The sequence below is a fragment of the Pteropus alecto genome, unplaced genomic scaffold, assembly GCF_000325575.1.
Source record: "Pteropus alecto unplaced genomic scaffold, ASM32557v1 scaffold3, whole genome shotgun sequence".
Classification (NCBI taxonomy): Eukaryota; Metazoa; Chordata; class Mammalia; order Chiroptera; family Pteropodidae; genus Pteropus; species Pteropus alecto.
This window is the reverse complement of record NW_006442484.1, coordinates 53,390,809-53,408,347: the sequence shown is the minus strand read 5'-3', so window position 1 is coordinate 53,408,347 and position 17,539 is coordinate 53,390,809. Positions and strand designations below refer to the sequence as shown.

Sequence of the window (17,539 nt, the reverse complement as noted above, 5' to 3'; positions counted from 1 at the left end):
TTTCCCTAAAACTAATCACATGCAGATGTAAACACTATTTGAATTATCTGAAATTATAGACAATTTCTTATATCTAAGAAGGAAGCAAGGTACAAAAGGAACACAAAGGATAGTGACTCTTCAAAACATGAATGGGTGCAAGCCTTAGGTAATAAACTCTGCAAATAAGAAGAGAAAAATTCACTAAAGAATATTCTTTTCCTGAGGAAATAGAACAGATGTAAGTAAAACTAGTATTTTGAATTTTTCTAGCACACACAGGGTTTTCCACTGTAACTGTGCTATAAATCAAGATTGTGAACATGAATGCAGGGTCTGAGAAATAAGGCATCAATTTTTAAAAGTATACTTCCTGGAATACTAAAGCCATTACCTACCAAAAACTCATTTTGCAATTCATATGTAACAATATTTTCAACTTTGTGATTTAAAAAGTCTCCCTACCATTAAAACAGAATAAATTATTAAGAGGGTTAGTTTAATAGTTCTCCTGCCATTCATTTGGCACAAAAAATGAGGAAAGAATTCTTATCTGAATATGTGATTGTGTTCATCCACATCTGAGAAAGTACGATCTCCTCAGAAAATAGCATTAGGACTACAGTCACATGGTTTTCAAATGTTACTTTTGAACAGAAATCTAATTTTGTATAACTTATATACTTGTAAATTCCAAAAAACAAAACTTGACGCATCTTATCTTTATGGAAAGATCCAATAACTTAAAGAATAATCCAGTATAAGAGAGCAGCAATACCTTGCCACATAATTGTCCCTAATGATAAATACCACTCAATTCAAGAAAAGAACATACTATTTGAGTTTTTGGTTTTTTCTTTTCCGCCTCACCGTGCTTCTTGTTCACTACTTCTTCCAGTTTTTTCTCATCCCAATTATCCATAGTATCTAAATAAAGAGACATGAAGACTAAATATTGTAGTTTTATCTACTGTTCCAAAAATACATTCGCTGCACACCTGCTTAGACAGGAAACCTGTATTATAAGACTCGTGACTTAACACATTTTCTTTAAAACACCAAAGATGAGAATAAACAGTGTTGTGAGATTTTTCACTAAAATCCTAAGTAGTTTAGGAAATGGAAAAGTAGTACTATAAGAAATGGTGAGAGAGAAATCCAAAATAGGTCACTGGTTTTTAAAATCTTCATTTATGGCATAATGTAGTAAACTCAGATTTTATGAAAAACAACATTACTTTTTACAAACACTGTCTTACCAAGAGTGAAATATTCAAGTTACTAAATATCTTAGTAATAATGAACAAAAATAGACACCTATCTACAAGAAGATTTTTTTAAAAAATACCTTTTTCAAGTTCTTCATCTCTTGCATCAATGTAAACACTTCGCTTTTCACACTTTCTCTCCAGAGTCAGGTCATGAGAGAACTTACACTTATCTCCTTTAGTACACTGTCCTTGCTTGAAGAATGCACATACCACAGATTTGGGATCTGCACCTATGTCAAAAGGCATATGGTATTTTGTATCTCAATCTGCTAGATCATAAAGTACAGTTTCTATGTGAGATTAATAACTTTTGATTAACTTGTTATTTTCCACTCACCGACATGAGAGGAAAATACCACTTATGGGTGTTAGTAAGACATTACAAGTTCTTTCTATAACATTTTATATCTATTTTTGTTTCTTTTATTCTTACCAAAGAAGGGGATAGGAGATGGGAAACCGAACAAAAACATAAGTTATTCCATAGTCACTTGTCTAGTAGCAGTTAAAGAGGCAGGAGGCAAAAGAGAAATATAAATGGAGGTATACTGTCGAGACTTTGGGACTTACAGTTTATATGACCCTAGGATTGCCTTGGGTACTACCAAAGATTAGATATTATATATCTAGTAGTACACTATCTAAATCCTTAATTTTGCCTTAAGTGGTGAGACTAATGGCTGGACTTAAAACCTGAACAATGACATAGCTGTGCATATACACAGAGGAATCATAAAAAAGTAATTGATAATTTTGACAAAGGGAGTACCATTTTCATAGCAGACACAATTAGCTTATGATATGAAGAAAATATACATAAAAATTAAGAGTTTTTAAGCATGAATCACATTTGATAGAAATAATATTTCTGAAATTTAAAGTTTACCTTTACTTATTTTTTGAGCTGCAACTACAGGTTTGAATAGCTCATTTAGCTCTTGCAATTCTTTCTTCTTGTCATCTTTCTTCAATTTCTTTTCAGCTTCACTCTGTGCTACCTATAATATTCCCAGATACAATATAAAAATTTGATTTCATACAGTAAAATTGTTTTCACTATACAGTAATATATATAACACTAACATAACAAAGATATTTGCATATTTTTATATATTTATATATACATATACATACACACACACACACATACATAGTCCTTACCTCTGAATGTCAGTTTTATAATGGTCTTTCAGTATATATTAAACGGCATGGTTAAACTATTAAACAAAACTGCTCAATCTTGTGGCAGTTACTTTAAAAAAAAATCTTTAATGGTACCATGCTAAGTTAAAAGCATATTCAAAAGCTTATAGCGATAAGCATTTATTAAGCATTTACTACATGCCCAGCATTTTTAGCAAATAGTTTTCGCCTAGGATTTTCTTCTTGTAACAACCCACTCCCTAGAAATGCATAGGTATGTTCTACAGACCAGAGATGCAAATACCCTGAAATGCAGTCCCACATGATAAAGAATTGTACCACCCAAAATACCTATGGTAGCCTTGTGGAAAAATAAAGGGCCAAGTCAATGTGGGAGATTAAACAAAACAAACATGACATAGTTTCAGGCACACAATTTACATACCTAATATGATTAGAGGATTCATCCAAATATTTATATGTCAGGTCCTATGTTAGATGACAGGGAATACAAAGATGAAAAGACAAAGACGCTTATTTAAAGAAGCTCAGAATCTAGTGTGAAGACAGACATGTCAACGACTATCATATAACACATGGTACTCTGGGAACAAGGAATTCCTAAATGCCTAAGAAAATTAGAATGACCTACTAATTTATGGATGAATTCTTCTGATGGACAACAAAAGGACTGCTGAGAGAGCCAGCCAAGGCAAGATACAGGGACCAAAAGAAATAAGGTATCAGAAACACTGATGAGAAGTTTGGACTGTATCAGTAGGCAACAGAGTAAGACCAGGGGTTTAAAGTAAGCTAGTTATACAATTAGACTGTATTTTATAAAGATCACAATGGCAACTCCATGAAGGGTGGACTAGAAGAAGCCTGAGAATAAAGGCAAAGACAATTAGGAGGCTAATGCAATTGCTGTAGGCAAAAAACAGTGCTTATAATGGGCATTAGTAGCAAGGATGGAGAAAAATGGCAAGAGAGTGCTCTTAAGAACATAGAACTGACAGGACTAACTGACTGGACATGAGGTGTAAGGGAGAGGGAAGAGTCTAGGAGGATGATCATATGTATGGTTAGTACTGTTAAACAAGACAGGGAATACAGGAGGTTTCAAGGTAGACGGTGGAGATGAGCTCATTTTAGACATACTGGGTATGAGATGCTTATAGAGCATCTAGGTGAAGCATAGAAGGCAGCTATATGAATCTTGACTTCTAGAGAGAGGGTCTGCTTTGAGATAAAGATTTTAGAAATAGCTGCTTACAGGTAATTGATTTGAGTGTATGTAAGATTACTCAAGGACAGCATAAAAAGTGACAAGAACAGAAGACAGTTCCCTGAAGAATAGCAATGTTAAATGAGCCAACAGAACCTTAAAAGCCCATTGAAGAGACCAAGAAACTTGAAAGAAATAGGCAGAAATCCAGGACAAAAAAAGTATTCAAAGAAGAGGAAATTTTAAGAAAGGAATGGTTAAATGCTATAATTAAGTTAAAGACTTTCCAAATCCTGACTTTGATCATGTGTTTAAACAGAAAAATAGTGAGAAAAAATTTTTAAAGTCATTTTATTTTTAGTAAAAGTATCCTTTGCTCATTAGGCTCATTTCAAAAATTTGTGGGGCCCAGAGCAAGAGTACAACAGAAACCTACAGACCATTTTTGTAAAATTTATAAGTTAGAAAAAAACTATCGTTAAATAAAACATGGTGTGTACCCCTACTTGACAAATATACCTAATGACCTGGAATGAGAGGTTAAAATTTAAAATGCTCATGCCCCATGAAGTTCTACACTAAGGCATGTCAGTAAAACAAGAGTCTCCTGGCTCGTCCTCTCGCCACCCTGAATTTCATTCCACCAAGTGTCTGCAGGAAGGTGGAAGGTACAGGGGAGGACATGGTATGGATCCAGGCTCTGTCCACACTCCTAGCACACATCCTGCCTTTGATTATTTCAGGCATACTGGCAACGCCGCACACTCTAAGATGGATGTGGGGTTAACATGACCTCTGCAGGCCCCGAGGCATTGTGGGGAGGGTGGTGCACACTCTGGGTGGGCACATATCCTTGGCCTCATTGAATCCTTGCTTGTGAGGAGAGCTATGTCTGGAAGTGACAGAGTCGAGTCACCCTGTATAGCAGAGGGCCCAGGAAGAAGCATCTCTTGCCCAGCTTTGAAAGCAGAACTGTTGCTCATTTCCAATATTAAATACAGTGGTTAGGTACCGCATGTTTGCAGATAAAGGGCCATGTAGCCCCAAAATCATAAAATATACTGAATATACTACCAAACCTAACTACCACCACAAATTTTATGGCTTTCTCAGGTCTATGACATTTAAAATCATCCATCAACATACTTCCCATTAGGGGGGGAAAAAAAAAAAAGAGGGAGGGGGAAGAGGTTGAATAAGGGAAGAAAGTGAATTCTTCTTACATACCTGTATTATGACTTAAGATTTACATTATATTTTCATTTAACCACCAAAGGAACCTTGCAAGGGTACCTGCCCTTCCACTATACAGGTAAAGAACAATGTTACTAAATAATTTAAGATCATGTAACAAATAAGTTAGATTCACACCCAAGTTGAACTGATTCCAAGGCCTGAGCATACATTTTTATTAAACCAGGTGTAGAAGGATCAATAGCTTTTGCTTTTAGAAATCAAGCTGTGTGTAAGAAAAAGAAAAGTGTTGAAAATACTAATTTGTAGACAGCATGTGTGAGATATTTGTTTCAGATAGGGGTTAACAATCTCATAAATATGTATTGATATTCTCCAATGAAAAAAGTGTTTTCAAAAGTTAAGGAAAGGGAGATAGTATGGTGAAAAAAGTACTTTTTAAAATAAAAATCTGTGTCTATAAAATCTTAAACTCTAATAAAATGAAAGATCTAAAGAACTTGAAGAAAATAGGGCTAAACTTTTTTTAAATGAGTTGCTAACAAATAAAATAATTTCAAAATTCATATGGAAGAATAAATGCCTGAGAAAAAGCCAAGAAAAATAGAAAAGAAGTAACATTTGGGAGAAAGACTTGCCTTAATAGCTAATGGAATGTTACTAGGCCACTACAATCAAAATCAATGTAAAACTGGCTGAGGGGTACACGATAAATAGAATTTATTTACTTTATTAAACAGAAATCCAGAAATAGATCCTAACATATCTGAGTCTTTAATATATGTCAATAGTAGTATTTCAATTCAATGGGATAAATGATGCTAATATAAGTAGTTATTCATTTGAAAGAACTTAGTGAAATAAATTTTTAAGACAAATACAGACTGAAAATAATTATTAAAAAATCTAGGAAAAACAAATAATCTAATGGCAGTTACCATATATAAATATATCTATATATATAATCATATATATAAAAAAACCTAAACATATCTGATAATGCGAAAACTGAAAATTATACAGCAAAATGTAAAAGGAACATCACAGATTATCTGTAATACACACAAAAGTTGTCTCATAAACTGACAAGAGAAAGAAAAAAAGCAAAAGATCTGAATAAGCAAGTCAGAGAAGTACAAACCCAAATAGCTAACAAGCATTTTAAAAGAAACTCAATAGTAGCGAGGGAAACAAAGTAAAAATAAGGTATTATTTCATACTTATCAGATTGAAAAACATTAAAAAGAACTTTAGTACTTATAACTCATGCACTGCAAATGAAAATGTGAAATATTATGATCTCTGTGGAAAGTGATCAAATTTATTAAAATTAGAAATCCACTTCCCTTGATATAGAAATGTGCCATCTGATCATTTATGCCGCAAAAAGAAAAGCACAATGCATGTAAGAACACATGTATAAGGATATTTCTTATAGTACTATTCTTAGAGTCAGAAAGCTGAAAACAAAGTGATCACTTATAAACAGTGAAATGGAAGCATATAGTACATCCACATAATAGAATAGTCTGCGGACATTAGAATAAATTAAGAGCTATATCAAAATGGCTGGAGAAATACCATCTAAAAGGTACTGCTGAGTAACACAGACAAGATACAGAAAAGTTTGTAGAGTAGGATTCCAATTTGAAATATGATTACAATACCAAATACTTTTCATATGTAACAGACTATTACATCCACATGAAGAAAATGCAGAAATTGTATCTACCTGACGTGGATTTTGTTGACCAAATTTAACTTGATGAGTGACAGCCTTGATAAACTTCTGTTGCTTTGCTCCTTTCTTATTCTTTAGACCAAAAGTCTTGTCCTAAGTGAGAAAGAATATAAAAATATCTTAGCAATTTATATTAATTTCTTATCTATATTTTTCAGTCCTACCTAAAAATCATTCTTTCATTTACTTGTTGGTAAGAAAATTATTCTTTCTTATACTATACATAGACATGGAAAACACTAAAACATCAAATCAAGGCAACTTATGACCTCAAAACATCACCCAGAATTCTTTACAATTCAATACATACTTACAAATATAGATCATTAAGCTTGGCACTCTATGATACTTTTTTCCAGTATTTTGGAACATTAGTTCCACAGGACTGCAGAACTGTTGTACTAGGATATGAAGTATTACAGTCAAATGAATTTAGGAAAATGCTTGGTTAACATGTTTTTGTTTTTTTTTAATTTTCAGCACCAGATATCTTAGAGCCTTTACTAGAAGGGATACAGTAGGCAGCAATTCCAAATCTTATTCTATCTCAGAATACATTTTCTTGGGAGTATCCTGAGGAATTAAATACCACTGAACATGTTTTGGAGAATACTGCATAAGACAACACATTAGTTCTGGACTGGTTTTTGGGATAGAGTTATCCTCTCAAAACAATTAAATTTAAAGAACTCAAACTACTATAAAGTTTACATTCTTAGCTGTTGTTAAATTGGAAATATTAAAACTGAAGTACACCTAACTAGAAACCAACATGTTATTTAAATTTGGAATATTAATATATAATGTGGGAAAGTTATATATTAATATAATAGCAGTTATCACTTATGGAATGCTCATATGTGCAGCACACTAATTGTAATCTTTGGCTATCTATTCCTATTTAATAATTATACAGTACAGAAACACTTAGAAGCCATTGCAAGTGTGTGTTTGGGAGCTGTAGTGGGTTGAAAATAGCATACTTGCAAAATACATGTCTGTCTAGAACTTCAGAAAGTGACTATTTGGAAATAGAGCTTTGCAGATGTAATAAATTAAGATAAGATCACATTGGATTTGGGTGGGCCCTAAATCCTATAACTGGTATCTTTATAAGGAGAGGAAAGGACACAGAGAGAAGGCAATGTGAAAGAGGGAGAGACTGGAGTGCTACAGCTATAAGCCAAGAAATACCAAGAATGCAGGAAACCACCAGAAACCAAGAAGGGGCAAGGAGAGATCTTCCCTACAGCCTTCAGAGGGGGGACTGCTCTGCCTACATCTTAATTTTAGACTTCTAGCCTCCACATCTGTGAGAGAATATATTTCTGTTGTTTTAAGATTCTCAGTTTGTGGAATTTGTTATGGCAGCCCTGGGAAATGAATACAGGAGGTTTGACTAGTGGGCTTCACCCTAAGGTGAATGGGTGGCAAAGATGTCAGGATACCACCAAATACTGGTATCTGAAGTTTTTTTTCCCGTTTTTTCTGTTTCTCGGGAGGAGGATTCTCTAGCTGGGAAAGCAATAAACCTGTTTGAAGGACAAGAGGAGAGAGCAGGAAGGGGAGGGCATCTCTTGGTTTACCGCACAGACTTCTTAGTGGCCATTTTCGGGCTCACATTTTAACCACCTCTCCCTATCTCCTTTGTGCCTAAAGTTCCAAAAGCAGAGAGGCCTCTTGATTTATTCCCTTCACCTATTTCCTGCAGGGGTAATCACTGAGCTGAGTGGTAGCAGATAATAACTATTAGCTACTCTTATACTTTAACAATACTCCCCTCCCCATTTTCAACCTCTTGCATTTTGAATTATCTACTCCTCCCATTACTGAGCTTTTCCAGAATTCTGCAGAGCAAATCCACTTGCTTCTCAATGGCACAGTCCTAGGTGGGCACTCAGACCTGACTGCTCTACTTTACTAAGCCAGAAACAAACTCATCCACTATCAATCTTCATATACTGAAGTTCAAAATTGAAGATGCCTCCTAATTTCAAGACAAAGTTTGTATTTCTTTCTTATTCTCTTGTTTATGGATGGGTTTCAGAAAGAAAGAAGAGGCAAATAGGTCTTTCTTTACTTTTGAAAGTAACCTGAACCATCTGAGAGGCATTTAAGCTGAAACAAAGAAGCTATTTTAAAGCTTTTATTTTCGTATTACTTCTAAGGGAAGGGCCAGGGTAAAAGGAAGAAAGTGTTTTAGGTACAGAACACTTATACTCCTATGTGGACAAGTGGAAATAGAAAACAGTATTAATAGGATCAGTATTTGAAAACATCAATTTTACATAATTTGCAGCATCTCAAAACCAATAAAATAAATCTTTCAATGTTCTTAAGATCACAGAGTTAAAGAGGGTTTTAATTCTAAAAGGTTATTTTTCATTGGGAAATATTTCTTTATTCATCATATCTATATCTATCTACACCAAAACTTTAATTCTCCCTAAAAGCCTATCTTATGTTTGAATATCCTATCATATTACAAAATTCTACATGAATTTTCTATAGCCTATGCATATAAAAAAAGGTAGGAGGCACATACATGCAAGCTGAAATTCTCTGCATTGAGCTTTTTATGGTTGACTTTCTTTGTTTTTATATAGAAGAAAGTTTAACACTTGATCCAATTAGAAGAAAAAATGGTCATGGAGAGAGCTGATCATATGCAGCAACCAGGTGTGAAATGCCATACTTTGCTTTTACAAACAGTGAACTCTCGTTTGGGTTGGAAGGGAGAACTCTAGATGAAAGTATTACCAGGATCAAAGTGCAACATCTACATATACCTCACCAGAGAAGCCACATCGGGGGTTCAACCCATGCCCCACATGTAACTACAGAGAAGAAAGCTATGAATAAAGAAGACCAAATAGGGAGATATTAATATATGAAGACTTAGGAATAAGTAAGTCCTTCAAGGGGACCTGACCAGCTAGAAAAGAAAGTACTCATGACAACAGGAGAGGTGTATGAGGTCCAGATCTCAAACAAGAAAGTTTTTCAAGTTAATTACACTCATGGCTTTAGCACATAATTAACCAGTCTAAAGAGATAATGAGTTGTGTTCTTAAAGTCTCTAATTAGTTTAGAGCTGAGAAATTATTTTTTCCACAAATGAGGACAGTTATTTATCTAGCAGTTATTAAACATAAACTCTTGAATATATATTTCATTGAATCCTACAATATACTATTAATATACTACAATATATTAATATACAATATACTAATATAACAATCCTACAATATACTATTACCTCACCTTGTAAATATGGATATTGAAATTCAGAAATGTTCAATTCTTTTGAAGTAACATTGTTAATAAGGGGCGGGCTGTATAGTGTAATGATTTAAGTGTATAAGCTCTGGAGTGAGACTGCTCAAGGTTTTTGTTTTTTGTTTTTTGTTTTTTTAACTTTTTTCTGCCTGCAGCACCTGGTCTTTCTACGTGGTCTCCCATTCAAGTACTAACCAGGCCCAAATCTGCTTAGCTTCCAAGATCAGATGAGATCGGGCATGGTCAGGGTGGCATGGCTGTAGTGAGACTTCCCAAGTTCTAATCTCAAATAGAAATGGGCAATTCGCTTTCTTTGCCAGTTTTGTTATTTGTAAAGTGGGTCTCACACTAACCTCTTGGGATTGTTGTGAAAGTTAAAAGACTTACTACAAAAAGGCAGTACAGTATAGTGGTTAACAGCAAGGACTCTACAATCAGATTTCCACGGTTTGAATCCTAGCTCCGCCGCTTTCCATTTTAGTAATCTTAGGCAGGTTATTTAACTGCTGTTTTCTCAATTGTAAAAAGGATAATAATACTTATCTCACTGAGAGAATTGAAAGAGCTGTGTAGCTGTGTAAAGTTATCACTTGCAGGTGGCTTGTTTCTCTTCTCTCCAGTTCCCCAAAACACTGAGAATTGTGTCTAGCCCATGAAGTGTTAATTATTAAGTGACACGCATGATATATGAACCAAGGTACATTTGACTCCTAGCAAAGTCTTTGTTCTTTTCACCATGAAAAACTACTTCCCAGAGAAACCTGGTTAGGTTATTGGGCCCTTTGGTACACAAAAAGCTTTCTAAATACCAGACTATGGATCTGGGATACCAACGATACCTCCTGAAAACAGATGGTGTGCAATTTAGAATACTTCAAAGGGGCTTCCTCTCTTTTTCTTTAGGACAGACCCTTACCTAAGGATTAATCTGGATTTGGGGGAGGGAAGATATGAAGTGGGAAGACCAGAGGTTACAATCAACTTCAAATCATGGTTAAGATAAAACTAGGAATTTAAGAGTCCAAAGGTTAGGTTATAAGGAAGGAACAGTATGTGTGTTTCAGACTTGGGAAACTGAATACAAAGGAGTTTAAAACAGGTAGTAATGCTAAGAAAAGGATGGTCCTTTGAGGCTCCAAGAGCCTTAACCCTAAGTGAATTCCAGATTTCACTTAAAATTGACCCTTTCTTCCTCACCTTTACCCCCATATGTAATCCTGCTTCTTTTACAGGCTGGTCTCCACTCTTAAAAGATGTTTGAAAAAAGGAAGGGATAGGAGGGCAGGTCGATATTGAACAGTGCTCCAAGATAACTGGGGGGGTCTATCTTTTGGGACACTAGGGTAAACAGCCTTACACTGTTTTAACTCAGTTTTTCCCCCACACATGCACTGTCTAATGTGTTTTTGTTGTCCATCCATGCAATTGGATACTGCAGCTGATTAATTCAGTTTCAAGTAACCAACAGTTGACCTTGGCTGTTTTTCATTGTCACTAATCATTTCTCTTTCTCCATCCTTTATACACCTGGATCCCATCTCTAATGGTCTGTATTACTACTTTCTTGCTGCTACAAGCCTTGCTGGATACCTTGTCCCATTTGCTTGCCTTAAACCCAAAGATTATTTCCCTCTTCCCATAACCAAACGTCCCATTTCTAAAAGTTAACTTCAATTTATCAAAATTTAGCTATAAGTAAAGCAAATAGTATATGCTGTTCAGGACAATTGGGTGAATGTCTAACAAAACCATAACCCTTTTTGATATCCTTGTCTCAGAAAGAAAATACTTAATGCAAATGAACTCATGAAATTCTGAAGAGTGTAAAGAAGGAAAGGAAAAATGCAGACAATATAAATTATTTCAAGTGACAGAAAGTAAGCCCTGTATAGACAGTGCCGGTCAGTCTGATTATTTCCCCTAACTAGTTCTTATTTATGATATTAATAACGACGGCTGCCATTTATTGAGTATATACCATATATGAGATACTTTAAGTAAGTCATCTCATTTAATCCACAGCTCTGTAATAGTAATTTAGCTCCATTTTGCTAATGAGAAACTGTGGTTCAGATAGGTCATGTAACATGCCTAAAACTAGTGTTGGAAATTTTAATTTGAAATATGGGACTCAAATCCAGGTCTATCTGATCCCAAAGCTGCTGCTTTTTCATTAAATTATGCTGCCTCTCTTGCCTCTGTTTACTTCCTTTGCTTAGAATTCTCAAAAGCTACATGTTTTTCTATAGTAAGCACCTATGGTGTGGAAGTGGAACCAATAGAGGTACAGAAGAGGGTACAGGTAGGTAGGGCTATCACTTATTTAAAGTTTACGGAAAAGTGCTGCTTAAAAGCATATGTTCTACTTAATTAATAGTTTTGACCAACTTAGAATTTTCAGTCCTATTTCTATAAAATCTCCTAAAATTAACCAGACTCTGAAATAAGTATTAGTCTTACAAGTTAAAATAGACTAAAAAAAAAAAAAACTTTTCCACAAAAATTATGATAGAGATCAATAACCAGTATTTACCCAGTTTCAATTAAGTTCATTATTATATATATTTTAACTTTAATACCCCGTGTAACAGCCATTGAGACCTGCTAGGGCTTTAGGGAAGTTTTAAAAAATCACCTATAGTATTTAATAAAGTGGAATATATTGTTTTCTCACCAGGCCAGATAACGAAAATATTCTCTATAAATCTAGTTTCAAGACAAATGATATAACTTAACACTACAATTCACAATATTGTTGGACCAATCCCATGGCACCAAACATCCATGCAACACACTTGAACGTACAAACCTTACTATTATTTTTTTAAAAAAGCACTCATCATGTAGATTAAATGTGGGGAAAAAATACAGGCTTAATGTCTCCACTCAGTTAAGATAGTTACTGTCAGTTAAAGAATGCAGCTACCTTATTTTCCATTTTTCTTTGGTAGTCTTTATTAATGAAACTAAAGTTGCTTTCTCTTTAGTTTAAAAGTAATTCTGTTACGAGATTAATGGAGTCATAATACATCTATCATTTTCAGTTGATGGGATACTATAAATAACTTTCTTGTACAATTCCTTAAAACAAAAATACCAGTTCTACCAATTAAAAGTAAAATAATTGTATATAAAGTAGTCCTCCTTCTCTGCAGTTGCTTACCATGTTTTCAGTCACCCACAGTCAACTGCGGTTGGAAAATATTAAATAGAAAATTCCAGAAATAAACAATTCATTAAGTTGTAAATTGTGAGCTGTTCTAAGTAGTATGATGGAATCTCCTGCCTTACCACTTGGGATGTCAGTCATCCCTTTATACTGCATATACACACTGTACATGCTATCTGCCAGTCACTTAGCTGTCCTATCAGTCACTTGGTAATCATCTAGGTTATCAGACTCGTTATGAGAGAGAAAGAGACCACATTTGCATAACTTTTATTACAGTACGTTGCTATAATTGTTCTATTATCATTATTCTCTTACTGTACCTAATTTATAAACTTTATTATAAGTATGTACACATAGGGAAAACATATATAAAAGGTTCGGTACTACCCCAAGGTTTCAGGAATAACCTGGTGGTCTTCGAGGTATCTCCTGCTGATAAAGAGGTACTATAGTTAAAGGTCAATAATGCATAAAGTATACTTTAAATTGTCATATAACATTTAATTTCACATCTGTACAAGAGTTTTACTTTGCATCATGGTCTACCATGTTAATTCAAGCTCAGTAAAAAAAAATGACAAAATGTCATCCCTAAAATGCCCTTGGTTTACATAGTACTGAACGTCATCAGATCCCCATCCCCAGAGATCTACCTAAGTGCCAGGAGTCCAGATTGTTCAAAATGTGATACCAGACATAGGTGTGAAGGTGTCAATCAGTCTATAAACTTCTGGCTATGCTACTTCACGGGAGTTTTAAATAGTACAAATTGGCAGTAACAATACTGGCCAAAATTACTAGAAGTCTTCACACGCATGTTAATTAAATCAAACAGTAAAGTTCATTAAAAATCATTTATAAATAAACATCTCATTTCAAAACACCTGACGTGCACTTCGGTCACATTCTAATAAAAACTATTCCACAAAAGGCCGTCCAATACTCAGATATACTTTATGCAGGAAAATGGTCATGGTTTTTCCCAGTTACATCCAAAGCACTAGAAACTATTAATTTTAATTATGAGAACAACAGGAACCAAGGGAAAAAATACCTTGTTGAAGGCTATATGATACGTTTATGGACTCTCAACTATGGTTCTCTTAAGGAAACGCCATTAATACAGTAGTTGAAAAACAAATATAAAACATTTAAGAACGAACACTGCGTTCCTTGGCTATTAAAGAGCTATAGGTTCAATACACTGAAGAAATCTATCTATATCTAGATATATAAAACAAAATCGAGTACAGCACTTGACAAAGCTTGTAACACTGAAACCCAATCTCTTTTAAAGCGTTATTCAATTTAATTCAGAGTATAGGTATCAAGCGCCATGTACAAGACCGTGGGTTGAGACCTGAAAGAAGCCTCCACTCTTTAAGGAATTTGAAATACTTTAGAGATAAATCAAAAAAGCCAACGAAGTAGTAATTTGCTGGCTCAAAGACGTAACTACTACTCTTAGGTGATGGGTAAATAAAAAACGAACACAAGGCTCGTCAAGAGTTGGCCTTCCTAAGAGTCTGGCTCAAGGTGGTTCGGCGAATTTTTTTAAACACAAGCCCAGAAACGTCTTCAATTTTGAGAACTAGCAAAGGACAAAACCCTGTGGCAGGCACCGGGACAGGGGATTGGGGCGGGGGACGGGGAGGACCTCGTTTCGCAGCGGGGTCGGTGAAGACAGGCGTGTGGGAGAAGCAAAGGCAGGGTGCGGGGGCGCCAGCAGCGTCACTATAGTGATGAGACGCAGACAGCGTCATCAGGGGGTTAGAAAAGGGGCAGTGGGCCACAGAGAGCCAAAGGGAGGGACACATGGCCCCAGAAAACGCAAGCAGGAGCTGAGGAGCAGGGAACCGGGAGGCTGCTTCCCCGAGGGCTCGCGGCGTTGAGTGGGGGGAGGGGACTAGTACTCACTTCTATAATCTTCTCCTTCTTTTTCTGCTCCGCCTTTTTGCTGCCCCCGGCCTGAGCCTGTTTCTTGGGGGGCATTGCGGAGACTGGTGGCACCGGCCAGACTTAAGCGCACCTGGATACCGTCAGGGTATCTGGCCCTGCGGCAGGAGGAGGCGGAAGACGCGGGCCGCCGTCGCTGCCGCACCGCACGGAAAGCTGGGCGCTCACTCGCCGCCGAAACGCGGCCTTTGCGACAGGTCGATATCGCACAGCATTGTGGGTAGTGAGGACTGGCCCCCGGAAGCGGAGCTGTGCGTGCGCTTCTGCTGCGGCCCGCCGGGAGGGGGCAGGGACGGGACGTGGGAAAATGACTACGCGTAACACGTGACGTCGCTCAGCCACCTGGCCCTTTCTAGGACGCAACAAGCTGGAGGATGAATCCGGGAGAGTGGGTTGTGTCTTCCTTCTGCGTTCTCTTTCGCTGAGGTTGGGCCGCCCTTGTCCATTTTCGCCTGGGGTGGAGTTTGTCTACCGCTGGTTTAATGGTCTCCTGGACCATTCCCATCCTGAGTGACCGAGCATCTGCAGCATCACAGGGCTGCTTGGAGGACAAGGGTACCCAAGTTACTTATACTTCAGGTTCCTGCGAAGGTTTATGAAGAAATGGGAAAAGTTTCCTTTTATTTGAAGAGACCAGGGATGACCACCCAGAGCAGGAGGCACTTGAACTCCTTTGACGAATTATAGTGGTCAAGTTATTTTCAGATTTCAGAAAATGCATAAATGATTCCTAAGATCCTTATAATGGGAATTTAACCAAACCTAGTTTGAAGGTGGAGAGCACATCTCAACAGCTTATATTAAGTGCTTGATAAGTCCGGAAACTAATTGGCACATTACACACACTATCATTTAGTTATCAGCGACATTGAGGTAGGAGTTGTTACTATTTGCATCTTCTAGATGAAGCGCAGAAAGGAAGAAACATGCCCAAGGTTATATTAAAAGGTGAACCAGGGATTCCAACTTCGACAGTCTAACTTAAAAGTGTAAACGCCTATCACATTACAAAAGTAGATCCTGTTAGAAAAAGTGTTGGATAAGTGAAAGGGTCCTGTTAATACTTGTACAAATATTTGTAACTAACAAATATTTGTTAATATTTGGTACAAACCAAAATACTATCTTTAAAAAATGTACAATTCTCAGCCATTACTTTTGTTCCTTGATTATTGTTTAAACTGTTACTTTTAGGTGCCAAGAATTCTTTCCAGAAAGTATTTTTAATCTTTTTCATTAATTTGCTTAATGAGAAAGCTGTAAGTCTCCTTAATTAGTACAGTATTTTGCTTAGTAACTTTCTACATAAGATAATGCCAAAAAATCCCAAGTATATGTTTGTGTGTATCTATATCTATATATCTCTATCTATCTATATATGAATTTTACTTCATTTCGCTCCTATCCCAGGTTGATGGACTCCCTGTCTTATTTACTTCCTTTTTAATCTTTCGTTATTTTTGTAGTTGTTCTTGTCAGAAGACAGACCCAGCCTGCTTCCCTCTTTACTCAGTACAATAATCCATTGACTTCTTTTGGGATCCTCTTCTTTAAGACTTCCTGTAGGGGTAGAATGCATTTGCTGTAACTTCCTCTTTTTAGTGCCCATAATGATACACTTTGGGTTCCTTGTTTTTTTGAAATATCTTATTAATAATCATTCTTACTAAACCGAGGAATTGTAAGTAACAACTACAGGGAAATTACAAAGAATCTAGAATCTCATAGTAGTGGCCCCAGGTTCATAGTTGTATAGCCCTTCTACCTCTGACTTTTGCTTTTGCTTCTGGCCTGAAGTGTGGTCTAGATAGAGAAAGAAAATCATCCTTTGCTTCAAGTGGAAAATATACATTTTTCTAAATACAATACCTGCTCTGATAGCCCTCTTCACTCAGTCATTTCTTCATAGATTAGAAAGAAATTTAACTCATTGAATTCCCTGTTTTCTGAAATAAGAAAATTGCTTGTTTTTGAAGTCCAATAGCAATTGGAGGAAAGATTAGGAATTCTATACTCCTTTATAATTCAAACTAAATGTCCACAAAAAAATGTTTAAAAGATGTAGTCCAGGGATTACAAATTCAGTTGACCCAGAAAGCAGGGCTATAAGCTTGGGTGTCAAAATGAGTGAAGTACATTATACTCCCCACGTTAGACCAACCTGTCTTATCTGGCACCTCCACACCCTGAGGTAAATGTCCATAATAAGAGCTTAAAAAAAAATGAAAAAAGTGCCAAACCTGGATAGTTGATTTGGTATATGGGCCGTAGATATACTGCCTTGGATGTTGTCCATTCCTCTACATCTTTAGAAGATATCAGAATGTTTTTCTTGCACCTGAGTCACTAAGCAGTAGGAGATTTGGTACTGAAGTAGAAATTCTTTTTCTGCTACTCAGCATCCACATCTAAAGATCCTTCTTTACTATAGTTAGCTATACTGTATTGTATATTGGAGAGTTACTAAGAGAGTAAATCCTAAAATTCCTCTCACACACAAAGTATAACTATATGAGGTGAAGGATGTTTAACTTTATTGTGGTAATCATTTTGCCGTATATTCATATATCACATCA

General features: G+C 36.0%; 1 protein-coding gene and 1 pseudogene across 1 annotated transcript in view; both read right to left on the bottom strand.

Annotated features, from left to right (window-relative positions):
- The window catches only part of ZC3H15 (zinc finger CCCH-type containing 15), a 21,096-nt gene extending 5,877 nt beyond the window's left edge, over nt 1-15,219 (bottom strand). Inside the window, exons 1-5 of the mRNA XM_006921269.3 lie at nt 14,925-15,219; nt 6,548-6,649; nt 2,137-2,248; nt 1,328-1,480; nt 815-906 (exon numbers count right to left, since the gene is read on the bottom strand). Coding sequence (XP_006921331.1) covers nt 815-906; nt 1,328-1,480; nt 2,137-2,248; nt 6,548-6,649; nt 14,925-14,999 — 534 coding nt within the window. The 5' untranslated portion in view covers nt 15,000-15,219. The remainder of the gene's footprint in view (nt 1-814; nt 907-1,327; nt 1,481-2,136; nt 2,249-6,547; nt 6,650-14,924) is intronic.
- On the bottom strand, nt 9,982-10,100 carry LOC112470729 (annotated as a pseudogene).
- Nucleotides 15,220-17,539: the final 2,320 nt, after the last annotated feature.